The sequence below is a fragment of the Leptodactylus fuscus genome, chromosome 6 (genome assembly GCF_031893055.1).
Source record: "Leptodactylus fuscus isolate aLepFus1 chromosome 6, aLepFus1.hap2, whole genome shotgun sequence".
In the NCBI taxonomy this organism is placed as follows: domain Eukaryota; kingdom Metazoa; phylum Chordata; class Amphibia; order Anura; family Leptodactylidae; genus Leptodactylus; species Leptodactylus fuscus.
The window spans coordinates 154,571,752-154,586,039 of record NC_134270.1 but is presented as its reverse complement, the minus strand read 5'-3'; the positions used below and the strand labels follow the sequence as shown (position 1 = coordinate 154,586,039).

Below are 14,288 nucleotides of genomic sequence, written 5' to 3'. Positions count from 1 at the left end.
TCACAGAGTTTTCCTCCATGGATTTTCTGTTACCAATATATCTAAGGGAAACCTGCTGGCGTTTCCGTAGATATAATTGACATGCTGTGCCTGCTCTCTGCCTGCTAACGATGCTCGCTCCGCTAGGCCCCGCCCCCTCTGCTCAGCCCCGCCCCCTCCGAGCCTCAGGCGGCAGAAACCCAAGGTTCACACCTGGTAGCGGGCCACAGCAAAAAAGTGCTGTGGGGAAAACCTTGGGAGCAACACAAGGCAGTTTTCCCGCAACACTTTTTACAGAACACCTACAGAGGTATACATATAGGTATACGGGAAACCACCAACTTTTCCATAGGTATAATTGGCATGCAATTTCCAAAACCTTGTACGGCAGCTCAGTCCCTTTCTAGCTGTTGTACCAGGCACAGTCATAAGGATAACAGTGTCGGGCCTATGTATACAATGAAGAGGTCCCGGCACAGTCCTTTCATTATTTTGATGGCCTTGTCTAGCAATAATCCATTAGTTCAGTCCAACACCATTGTAAAATAACAAAAGAAATAACACTTAACCATTCCCCTGCCACCCCCGTGCCAACATTTCCACCGTCGTCCACTGATCCCTGATTTAGTAATGACACCAATGGTGACTTGTTGACACCACCAAATCCACCATGGTGGCTAGGGATTGGCTTTAGACGTCACATGTCAGGAACAAGAACTGATTGGGGAGGGATCGGGGAGTCGTCAGCACCGGTGTGACAGGAGAAATATTTGGTTTGTATATTTTTAGAATTTTTCTTTCTATTATAGGGTTGGGCAACTGCCTGAAGTCATCAAGTGCTATGCTAGAGGAATTCCCTGTAAGTAAGGTATTTGGTCCTATTACATATTTTCTTCATTCTTGACATGAGTATTTGTTGTAGGTATTTTAATCTACTGACGTGTCTGAATGGTGACTAAAAAAAATTAACAGAGGAAATCCCATTTTTACCGTATCCAGTAGAAGTTTTAACAAAATTAGATTCATATTTATTCCCAGTCCTCAGAATAATACTTATTTATTAATACTAATGGCGGTAATCATTATTGCCTATCTTATGATGGTAACTAGAGATGAGCGAACACCCAAATGTTCGAAGTTCGAAATCCGATTCGAACAGCCACTCACTGTTCGACTGTTCGAACGGATTTCGAACCCCATTATAGTCTATGGGGAACATATACTCGTTAAGGGGGAAACCCAAATCCGTCTCGGGAGGGTCACCAAGTCCACTATGACACCACAGGAAATGATGCCAACACCCTGGAATGACACTGGGACAGCAGGGGAAGCATGCCTGGGAGCATAAAAGTCACTTTATTACATGGAAAACGCTGTCAGCTTGCGATTTTCACAAGCTAACTTTTTCACATATGAATGCATTGGCCAGCGTTGATTGGCCAGTCTTCAGAATTCAGCCAATCAGCGCTGGCTCTGCCGGAGGAGGTGGAGTCTAAGATCGCTCCACACCAGTCTCCATTCAGGTCCGACCTTAGACTCCGCCTCCTCCGGCAGAGCCAGCGCTGATTGGCTGGAGACTGGCCAATGCATTCCTATGGGTATGCGGTGATGCAGCCGAGCTGAGCGAGTGCACACACTCACCACTGCTGTGCAGAGACCGGCACACACTTAGCTCTGCTGATTCTGTATACTGATTCTGTATACTGGCCAATCAACGCTGGCCAATGCCAGCGGTGATGCAGAGCTGAGTGTTTGCCGAGCTCGCACAGTAGTGCTGACCGGCACACGGTGTAGTTGAGCAGAACTGGCTCAACACTGCTGAGTCTCTGCACGTCTTCTGTATCTCATTCGGCCAATCAACGCTGCTCAATGCATTCCTATGGGAAAAAGTTTATCTCACAAAAAACACAATTACACACCCGATAGAGCCCCAAAAAGTTATTTTTAATATCATTCCTACCTAAATAAAGGTTATCCCTAGCTATCCCTGCCTGTACAGCTATCCCTGTCTCATAGTCACAAAGTTCACATTCTCATATGACCCGGATTTGAAATCCACTATTCGTCTAAAATGGGGGTCACCTGATTTTGGCAGCCAATGACTTTTTCCGATTTTTTTCAATGCCCCCGTTGTCGTAGTTCCTGTCCCACCTCCCCTGCGCTGTTATTGGTGCAAAAAAAGCGCCAGGGAAGGTGGGAGGGGAATTGAATTTTTTTGGCATTTGCCACGTGGTGTCCGTATGGAATCGAACACATCGAACAGCCTGATATCCGATCGAACATGTGTTCGATAGAACACTGTTCGCTCATCTCTAATGGTAACCTATAGATAACATCAATACTTGAGATGAAAAGTTTCCAGCAACTATAATGTGAAAAATAAAAGCAAAATGTTACCTTTGACATTGAATATAGAGCCGAACCTTCCAAATGATTCACCTGATGGAGCCCAATCGGTCGCAAGGTCTTTCATCACGTATCTATTCTCCACTACAAGAAAAGTACAGAAGGTTATAGCAAATGGATAAGGCAGTAAACTGGAAAGGTCCTCTTAGCTAAACTCTGTAAGACATATAGAATGACCGGAGCAGAAGAATTGTATTTTATTTCTTTTTTTTTCTTTCTTATTTTTATATTTTTTGAGTGTTTGATATATCACATTATACAACTGAAATAGTTGAACCCAAATTAAATTTTCTCGCTAGAAGAGAGTCACTGCTTCCAACCGCATCTACTATTTATATGTTTTATTGCTCGGTGGAGCTATACATATACACTATGACTATGGTTCTTACGTGGTATCTATGCTACTATTAGACGTGACAGCTGTAACTGTTTATGTCCTGGAACCATGAATAATTGAGGGGCGGAGGGCTCATAAAATATTCAGCATTGCTAAGCCTACATACAATATTGAATAAGGATGAGGCTATTGGTTGCACAGAGATTTTCAATGTGTTCATTAGAAACTGCCTTACCATGGTCTCAGTATGGGCGAGAACAGTGAATGGTGCCGATGTAGTGAACCATATGAGGTCGGCTTTGTTCGGATGTCTGATGTGCTGCCTGTAGAAGCAGCGGGAACTCACTTCATGGCGCTCATCCTGACCCCACTGCTTGGAATATTATTTCATGTTCTCATCTCTGATAGGAAATGTCTCATATATTGAGATCAAACATGGCGCTGTCAATAGAGATGACCTTCTTGTGACAGCATTGTACAGATGCCTTGGCATTGAGATCAATGATACTAATGCCTGGACGAGAGCCCGTGTTCACACTGTGTCCATGCTGTGCCACTGCATGATCATTCACATGAACACAAACACGTATATGAAGCACATGTTGGATAATATACCCTGCCGGCAGTGACCGGAAAGCCGCACACCTTTACTATGCCGGCACGTGGAGATGAAAGGATTGTATCTAAGCCCACAGCCAAAGAATATTGAACATTTAGCAGCTTAGAAACTAAGCCTACCAATTTCGATAGGAACAGTCAACCATCTTATAAGTATGGGATAATCTTGACTACCACCAATGTAGGAGAAAGTCAAGTTGGACAATCATGTCCCATCTTTTGTACTCGAAGGAGATAAGCCACAGCCAGAGTGTAAGGCTAAGGTCATCACACCAGTGCTTGGTTTCCATTCAGGGATTCCAACCCCCAGTCTGCTTGAGAAACATGGAGAGAAAAGTCCTGCAAACATTTCAACCTATTTGTTTCTGTGGGTAATCACTTTTTATGCGGATTGGATTTCCTTCCTTCAGGTCCCAAAGCAGAGCCGAAGAATGGGAACCCAAGCACAAGTGTGAACTTAGCATAACACATTATTACGTTGCTGTCTTCTGACTTTGTCCCGGACAACGCACAGGTACTGCGCATGGTCTTCAATCTAAAATCAGAGCTTGAAAGTCAAGCAGAGGGATTGGTAAGAACACCAATCGGACCTGTGTTTGAGCAAGTATTTGGCACTTTTTTGTCCCTTGGTCTACACTTGATTTTGACTTATATCTCATCCATTTTCTGTCTCTTTTTAATAACAGTTTTTCATGTGTTTTTAACCGTCAGTTAAAAAAACTGATGAACTCTATTGGCCTTTTCTTGACCCAACCTACACATCGTTTTTTTAGTGGCCATGAAATGGATACATTGCCGAAAAACAAATGTTAAAAACTGATCCATAAACGTGTTCATGACACGACCTATTTTTTGATGAACATTTGTTCACTGTCTATTAAAGACTAGAAATGAGCGAGTAGTGTTCGATCGAGTAGGTGTTCGATCGAATACTACGGTATTCGAAATACTCGTACTCGATCAAACACTACTAGCTGTTCAAAGTTTAAGGTTCGATGCAGAACCAGCGTTCATTGGCAGAATGCTATACATTCTGCCAATCAACGCTGGTTCTTCTCTTACCTTTAGAAGTCTTCTCCATGCAGCGTCCCCGCGGCGTCTTCCAGCTGGAATTCACTCTGCCTAGGCTTCCGGCCTAGGCAGAGCCGACTGCGTATGCGCGGGCATGCCCTCGCATGCGCAGTTGGCTCTGCTCAGGCGTTGGGCCGGGCAGAACCGACCGCGCATGCGCAGTCAGCTCTACCTAGGCCCTGATGCCTAGGCATAGTGAATTCCAGCCGAAAGACGGCACAGGGGCGCTGCGCCGGGAGAAGACTTCAAGGGGAATCCAGCCCGACCGTCACTCGTGGACTTGGTAAGTAAATTGTATCGAATTTTGCGTAGCCCTGAAACGAGCATTTTCCCCCATAGACTATAATGGGGTTCGAAATCCGTTCGAACAGCCGAACAGTGTGCGGCTGTTCGAATCGGATTTTGAACCTCGGACATTATAGTGTTCGCTCATCTCTATTAAAGACACATACGTGTGAATACATCTATTGACTTCCATTGCTCTGAAAATGGACGTCTATAAAAAAAAAAAAAAAAAAAAAACGTCCGTTGCGTCTATTTTTCACTGCTGTGTGCATGAAGCCTTGGACTCTGCAAACCGGAGTGGCTCAACCCTGTTGACTACTACAGTTTCATGGAAGTGTTTGGAAGTGGCTCCAAACTCTGTGCTGAAAACGCATTGAGCCGAACCCAGAGTGCGTGTGTATGGAGAGGCAAGGAGTGATAGTATATGGAATTATCAAAGAGGATGTCTGTCTAACTGAGGCCAAAATCTACTGTATGTTTGTAAACCTAGCCTTAAAATGGGAGTCACCTCTTGAACACAATGAGGTTTTAAGCCCAAAATTTTTGGTCATTATTTTTTTAATAAATCTTTATAGCGCTGCTCAATTTTTCTGGTAGAGATCCAAATCCTGTGTATATCCTCTGACACAGGGACGGATTTACTAATCTTATAACATAAGTAATATCTAGACTTAGACTAGACAGTAACTCATGTCATACTTTGCGGCATCTTTGTCCAACTTTGCACCACCAATGAGTTGACTTACTTCACACCAAAATTTTGGCACAAAATTTTAGTCATTCCCTTCTGCCCTAAACCAACAATGTGCAAAAATTGACTAAAACATATAATAAATATAGTAAATTGATGCAAATTGAGACAAAAATTGTGGCTTAATCAGACACCCATGTCCAGATTTAAGGCCATCTTTGGGCTTTATGAAAATTGTCCAGGACGATAAAGTCAACCCTACACATTAGATTTTTGCCAACCAACAAGACTGATTCCCAATTGCACCGTGTGGACATAGCCAAAAGACCCCTCTAACCAAAAAAAATATCAATAATAATGTAAACGATCATTCAACAAAAACAACGAGCCAATTAAAACCCGGCTCCGAAGTTTTTGAACGTCTTAAAACTTGCAAAACTAAACTCACCCTAAATCACCTCGAACGTCTGAGTTAATGACCCTTATTACTCAAAAATAATATTATTACTACTACAGAACCTATTTCATTTCCAGTCTGTATGAGGAAGGCAAGTGAATAAAATTATATTACGGGAAAAGTTTTTGCACTCATCAACATGAACTTAGAAAAGCAATTAAGCTCCTCGGCATGGCACCTATTTTCTGCACAACATCCTGGGAAATAAAGCAGAGCAGATTATTATGACTAGTCCTCATAGAGAGGAAATATTCCTGCCACATAGAATAATTAAATCAGTAAGGATTCACCGGACGCCTTTATTTATCGGTGAATTGGCAGCTGTAATTGAATTGTTATTGAAGTACTTCGGTGTCTTTATTAATTTAGTCGGTCCCGGTACGGTGGAAATTACAAAGTATATGGACTTCAATACTGGGGATTACCAATGACCATGAATCACTGAACCAACTCAACTATGGGAGTTGCACCCATGTATACAAGAAAACTGGTGGAGATGGGTTAGTCTATTCCCCCCATATCCTTGTCACCAAATGTATCATATGGAGCAACAGGGGACGTGTATGCTTCAAACTGTTCCTCAATACAGTACGAAGGAAAAGGTGGCTTGAGACCCCTCTTCTAGTGGTCATGGTGGTCAGTAGCAATGAGATCCTGGCCAAATTAAATCAAGCTAAAGCCACTCTGAAAATGTCCGTGGATATTAGAGAGAATCCCTTGAATGATTCATGACACAGTCATGATAGTTATAGGCTGTGACTTGTATCGTAACCTTTTTTTAGACATTGTCTACATTGTTGCAACACTCATTGACTGTAAGAAAAGACAATTAGTCAGTCAATACAATGTCACTAACTAATTACTAATGACCGTCCCAATATCTAATGAGGCGTGTCATAGAGACAATGCAAACACGAATACAAACAATGGCGCTGATGGCAACCAACATGACTAGGGCTGTTCTGAAAGGTTACAAAACTCATACAATGTAGGGCACCACCACTGATTTTCTTCTATATGACCAGATTCGATACATAAACAGATTTGTCTTACCGTTCTTTTCTACCAAATTGCGATTTGCTTCCATCTTATTGTATTTTTCCACATTCCTCTTTCCGACTGTAAGCAGTTCTTCTCGTAAGACACCCATTGCTTGGGTCAGTTTGTCTGCCTCCAGGGTCACAGTATATGTTGGCAGTGGGGGTATCGGTGGGGCATTTCTGATGACGATTTGGAACTCCTATGGCAAGAGATGTAAATGTTAGTGTTAGGTTTCCTTAAAATTAAAGGGGCACTTATTTCCAGGTACTTATTTCCATTGACTTCAATGGAAGGCTTATCTGTATATTATTAACTAAACTTTACATTAAGTGGACCCCTCTCAATGTACATGCAGTCTGGTCTATGGGCACCATGCTATTGAGCAAGTGATTGGGATTGACCTGCAGTACGAGGAACAGACTCTAGTGATTGAACAACGCCGAACCCGATGAACTATGAAGAGATGGTGACACTCAACATTATCACGCATACCTTCCATGAGTTGATCAATGAAGGTGCTGGGAGTCATATCCCTACCGATCTGATATTGTCCACTTTAAAAAGGTCCTTTCACCACCGTCTCTAACTCAAATTCATGAAATCCTTCAATAGTTGCCTATCCACGGATTCTGGTACAGTTGGAATTTTTCCCCTAGCTCCTGCCATTCATCTGTATTATTTTCAGTACAATTATAGTCTATTGTCAAATGTGCGGTCCTGAGCTGGAGCAGAAAGACAAGGACCGCCCACCTGACATCAGAGAGTACAATTGTGCTGAAACTAACAGCAGTCATTGCTCAGGAATGGTGGGGGCTAGAGAAAAAAATCCCACCTGTGTCGGAAGGAGCTATTGAATGCCAAGATGTGGAGTTGGTGAAGGGTCCTCTTTAAAAAACATGCACCTGAGTGGATGTAATGTAAAACCCTTGCAAGTATGCGTAAACAAGTAGCAACGTTGTCCCTTCCCCCACCTGCACGAAACCTCCATGAATACCACTGTTAGGAATTGATTCTTCTGAGCCTTTCTCCGTCTGAAGGAAACCAAAGACCTTCTAGTCTAAGGGTCATCTCACTTGCATGTTAGCAGATATTACTCTTAGATTGATGTTCACACCTCGCATTACCTAGCCGCTCATATTCTTGCTAGCCGGATCTACAGAATGAAACACTATGTGATGCACCACTTGTAACATTGCTGAAGCTGAAAGGTCATTGCTTTTACATTACATTTTATGATGTTAAACCGGCCCGGAGGGTATAATGTTGGCATTCATTTCCCTCCTTCCCAATTTTTTGGCTTTTTTCTATTAACATTTTACGAACTCACTTGTAGGAAGAGTACGGCGTCTGTGGTATGTAACAGCTTATCTCCGTCGTGCTGCTTGTCCTGGAGCTGGTCTCTTTTTACTTGTAAGTCGCCTATAATTTGCTCGATGAGGTCGACCGCCGCTCTCTCCTTTTGCTCTAAGTGCGCTTTAACTTCTTCCTGTTGCCTCTGAAGTTCCCGAATGATATCCTTGAAGCTATGGTCAACGGCAGACTTCTGGTTGGCGGTGAAATTCTAAAAACAAGAAATATATTTTAAAAATAATGTAAAAAAATGTAAAAAAAAGAAAGTAATTTTTGTACTCTCCTATCACAAGGCATGGAAATGGCGACCTAAGCCATGAACATCTGTAAGCGAAACATGACCATGGGGGTAATATGGGCAATGATATGTGGCCATATGGAATGATAGAAATATCCTGTACACGTTGTGAACTCTATAATCAGTTTCTTATATGTAACACATGCAAATGTATATGAAAAGATGGATGACGTGTGCGGATACCTGAAAGCCAAAGTCAATAGATGCATCTGAAAGAGTCCTTATTAGACCCGTGATATGGAGCGTGGCAACCATGTGCAATAGATGCAATACTCTGCACAAGGTACTGTGATAAACAATGTAGTACATAGTCCACACTCTTCCTATACCCTTAATAAATATTGTACAGAATATCTCTAAGGCCCGGTTCACATCAACATTTGGGTTTCCATTCGGGGAATGGAAACCTATATGCGTTCCCATATCCCAGATCCCAGATCCCATAGACTATAATGAGGTCCGTGTGGCTTCTGCTTGGTGTCCGCACGAAACATGCGGAGAGACAAGTGCCACTTTAGTCATCCATTAGTCACGTCACCTCCTATACAGAACATTGCAGTCTAAGTATAATATAAGTAACCCCAGTCAAAGTTTGACAAGTGTAATAATTCATTGATGGGCACACCTCCGCCTCCCTATATATAGAATGCAGTTTCTGCCAGACTTAGATTGGAATTGAACAACCCAATTTAATAACAATTATCAATCATTGCCGAATCCGTCTATTATATGGAAATCAGATGTCACACTGTGAGTAGTTCATGTTTATACATAAGTGTGTCTTATGAAGCCTCTGCATTCTATACATATATTTCCGGTTTATTATGTGCGGCGGGGATAATTGATTATTGATTCTGACCCATTATACAGCCGTCTGATATCCCAGGTATTCGCGGTATGGCATCTGTCTGTAATAAAATTTGCTAAATATGAAAATTATGTTGTTATTACGACAGACGATCCATATATCATAACCTGAAAATCTATAAGTGGCTATGCATTTAGTTTCTACTCCAATACATGGAATATCTGCATAGCATTATAAGTCCATCAGATGGTAGGTAAACCTTCCCGAAATCTTGTGACATGAGCAAACGCATGTGCTGGTCACATAAAGGGCCCAGGTCACTTGTTAAATGACAAAGGCCTAGTTTTCTGGGAATCCAAGGGGTCACTCCTCTTTTCAGGGGCCTCGCAAACATGCACAACAGTTAGTAAACAAGTGGGGGGGGAGTAGCATTTGTTATCAAGGTCCTCCACCCGAGGGTATAGTGTTATGGCCACAAAGAAGCCCAAACGCTCTAGCTCCAAGGTGGAAGAGTGAATCAGTCCACCATCGATAAGCAAGAGAACATATCCACCATTACAAAAAGGGGTTATCCAGGATTAGAAAACATGACTGCTTTCCTTCAACAAAGATTTCTACTTCCACTGCTTAGGAAATGACATCACATCCATGGACATAGCCTGAACATGCATATTAGGACTGATCTCCTACATGGTCATGCCATCAACAGACATAATGTTACTGCCTCAGAGGATGAAGTTGAGCTCTGGCTGAAAGAAAGCAGCCATGTTTTCTAATCCCGGAAAACCCCTTTAAGGCGAAGTGAATCCACCTGTTGAGTAGTAAAGTTAGCCACAAACAGTCCAGGGTCTAGCAGTTTTTGGGCCCCTACCTACCTCTAGCCATTTAGAATAGAGGTACATTTTATGTGGCAGGGTTCAGGACCCAGTAGCGACTGCTATCTCTGCACCCGCTATAACTACACCCCTAGTGCCCCTCCATAGTCAACAGGGTCACTGTAGACTTTGTGCTAGGGAAGTAGAAGATATGTAAAGTGTGTAAGTGAGTTAGTGGTTACCATAAAGGTGCTCATACTCAACACCCATAAGAATCAGTTGTTTGTAGCCAATTTGGCTATCAGTATATTTTTTGCATGTGGGAGGAAAACAGAGTGCCCTGTGGGAACCCATGCAAAGTCGGGGAGAACATACAAACTCCATATAGAGGTTGCCCTTGGTCGTATTCGAGCATTGCATTGCATGAACATATCTAGTTATACAAGTCGAGTCTTCACGCACATGACTATCGTAGGATCTATGTATAGATGTACAGTATACTGACTAGCAGATGTCTCCGTTTATCTGTAATCTTATGTAGAGGCTAATAACCTTTTCTCATTACCTCGGTGAGAATCTATCACCGTGTGCTGTGTTGTAGAAGTGTCACTGCTAATGCAATTCCTCGTAGAGTCACAATACAACACTACGTAGAGCGCCATCACATCTGTAATGTGCTCCTGGACCCTGAAGGTTCATGGCTACGGCACTGCCAAGCAAATTATATATTACAAGAAATTTTCAGCACTCAGGATTATTTCACAACGTCTAACTAACAAGACTTTTCATGGGGAAGGTTGTAAGAAGCTCGGTAAGGCTTCTCATTTCTAAGCTGTTGATTTTGTGTCATCGAGGACTGTTCCGTCTTCTCGTGATTCAGACTAGAGTATGTGAAATCCTGAACCAGACAGACCTTCTTGTTTTGTAAACTGAATGACAATCTAACTAATGAGCGCAAACGCTCAGAGAAGTTCAGCACTCATTAAATAAAATATCATACTAAGACAAAAAAAGAAAAAAGTTTCGGAACGTGCCTTTCCTGCCAAATAGCTTTGAGTAAGACTGTGTGCAAACTTTGTATTACCATCAGTACAAGTAGAGAAATAAGACATTTCCCACCAGTTTTCTGGTCTTGTAACGCAAACTTCGGCAAACTTTCTCAACGGACATACCACGATTTCCAGGAAATGTGGTCCCTTTTATATATGGGTTGTGTCCCATATCAGATTGAGGTTTCTTGGGTCCACCAGATAAAATGATTCTTGAGTACACACCCTACGAAGGAAGTAGACTGCAGTACTCTTCCAGTTGTCTTCTGCTGGACCATTATAGTGTTAGAGCCTGTACTCATCGGAGGACCTTCTGGTGGACCAGTCTGACCTGGTTATGACCCATTATTTCTATTTTATTTCCATATATTATGCACCAGCAAACCCAACATCTTGAGATTTAATAGGGTTCATATAATTATATCAGGTAACCTGAAAATCCAGGCCAGGACTTGCATAGCGCAGCACTAACTTTTGGATTTTCCCATGGAGGCTTGTAAATGAGTGGGATGTGGTAATAGTATGTTTTGATGGAGGCGTCTTTAATTATCTATATAATAATACTACTCACTGCTATCGTCATCGGCCACCTACTGTATCCAGATCTACACGTGATATGTCATGAACTTTCAGTATGACACTAATACTGTATGGGAACTGAGAAAGACTGGAGGCATAGACCAGTATGCAACCGGTGAGGTCTTCACCCAATTTTGCAGCCGTGATTTTGCGAATGGACCCTTAAATAGCATCTTGTAGATTACTGACAAACACTTTTTAGTTGTACGACTTCTACGTGACTTGATGTCATGCTACCAAAGTTGCCACCAAAGGGCCCATTATGCAGCCCAGTTGTCGAGCCAATTATGGAGGACAGCCGTATATCTCATGCGATATCTCATCCGGTCCTGCATCAGGACACACAATGGCCCTTACGCAGTATTATTTGGATAATATTTTCTCAACTATTTTCAGACAGAAGAAACAACCGGTAGCGACATCCGAACAATAGATAATCCAGATAAGCTGCTCAGTGCGAGGCCCTGTAGGTAAGAACCATTCATAGAAATGGAAAAGCTTTTATTAAAAGAGATACCACGCTGAGGGACAACGTGGAAGGAAAGGCTTTGGTAAAAGCTCTGGTGGAACTGAACAGCAGTGGAAAAAGACAGATCACTCTTATCACAATGGTAAAACTAGGAAATGAGAATCGCGTGACCTGCGGTGGAGACAAGGGCCGACATCACGGTTGGCTATAGACAGGAAAAGCGCTTGGCTAGTGTAAATGATTGTAGCGGGGTGCATTATAGCGTGCAAGGAGATGTACGAGTGGGAAGGTGGAGGAGACAAGCCGTCAAATTATCTTCAAGTGAGCAATGCGGAATGCAATTGTGCAATGAATTATTCTAGACATTAGCAACAATTGTCTGCATATATAGCATATATATATCAATGGCTACAAAGTATAGAAATGGCCTATACCTGACATCTAGCCTACTTCATACTGGACGCTCAGCTCAAATGTACAGTAAGTACCCTGTTTCCCTGAAAACAAGACCTACCCCAAAAATAAGCCCTAGCATGATTTTTCAGGATTTTTTGAGTATGCTTGAAATATAAGCCCTACCCCAAAAATAAGCCCTGGTAACAATTCATTAAAAATACGGTGCAGGCAGATATACTTGTACAAAGGTGAATAGAATACAGCAGAACTGATATAGTATCAGAACTGATATATTCCCTTCATCAAGGAAAACAGACACCCCCCAAAAAAAGTAGATACACCCAAAAGAATTGGAAATGGACCTTAAGGGAGCTGCCTGTACAAGATGGCACTGGTGAGATTGTTCTCCACAACAATGGGTTGACTATCGGTAGTGCCGGACTCTCATAACACAGATCGGGTAGTCCCACTGGCATCACTCCATTCCTGAGCCAGAGTATTGTCATTGGGTTCCGTCACGAGGGGAAACCAACTGATACAATGCATGGGACCTGACAGCGACGGGAGTGACGCAGATCTGTGTGTGAGAGCCATCCTCCATTGGCATTTGCCAACTCTAAGGCTGTGTTCAGATGGGTTTTTTTGGTCAGGATTTTGACGCGGAGTCCGCATCAACATCCTGACCAAAAAATTGCCTCCCATTGAAATCAATGGGTGCTGGTCATTTCCTTTTTCAACGAGCAGTTTGTTCCCGCTCTCTGAAAAAAGAAGCGACATGCCCTTTCTTCTGGGGGATTCCACAGCCAATTCAGCTGCAGACATCCGCCTGAAGACACTCCCTGCTCCCAACTAGTCCCATTGATTTAGGCCTAATCTGGAGCAGAATGCCACAACTTCATGCCGGTACACTGCACTGCATCCAGTCGTGGCTACCTGTTTTTTGGTCTGGAATCTGAGGTGGCCCCTGTGTCAACTTCCGGACCTAAAAACTCTGTCTGAACTCAGCCTAATTGTTTTGGGTGTAAGGGAGTCCTAGAGAGTGGATTGTTGTTCAAAATAAGATATCCCCTGAAAACGAGCCCTTCTTAACTTTGACGATTATTAGAGATGAGCGAACACTAAAATGTTCGAGGTTCGAAATTCGATTCGAACAGCCGCTCACTGTTCGAGTGTTCGAATGGGTTTCGAACCCCATTATAGTCTATGGGGAACATAAACTCGTTAAGGGGGAAACCCAAATTCGTGTCTGGAGGGTCACCAAGTCCACTATGACACCCCAGGAAATGATACCAACACCCTGGAATGACACTGGGACAGCAGGGGAAGCATGTCTGGGGGCATAAAAGTCACTTTATTTCATGGAAATCCCTGTCAGTTTGCGATTTTCGCAAGCTAACTTTTCCCCATAGAAATGCATTGGCCAGTGCTGATTGGCCAGAGTACGGAACTCGACCAATCAGCGCTGGCTCTGCTGGAGGAGGCGGAGTCTAAGATAGCTCCACACCAGTCTCCATTCAGGTCCGACCTTAGACTCCGCCTCCTCCGGCAGAGCCAGCGCTGATTGGCCGAAGGCTGGCCAATGCATTCCTATGCGAATGCAGACTTAGCAGTGCTGAGTCAGTTTTGCTCAACTACACAT

General features: G+C 42.9%; 1 protein-coding gene across 2 annotated transcripts in view; it reads right to left on the bottom strand.

Annotated features, from left to right (window-relative positions):
- The window catches only part of TRIM29 (tripartite motif containing 29), a 50,074-nt gene that overhangs the window by 17,807 nt on the left and 17,979 nt on the right, over positions 1–14,288 (bottom strand). For both annotated transcript variants that reach the window (XM_075277646.1, XM_075277647.1), the window contains exons 3-5: positions 8,213–8,446; positions 6,898–7,084; positions 2,377–2,469 (exon numbers count right to left, since the gene is read on the bottom strand). In XM_075277646.1, the coding sequence (XP_075133747.1) occupies positions 2,377–2,469; positions 6,898–7,084; positions 8,213–8,446 (514 nt within the window). The remainder of the gene's footprint in view (positions 1–2,376; positions 2,470–6,897; positions 7,085–8,212; positions 8,447–14,288) is intronic.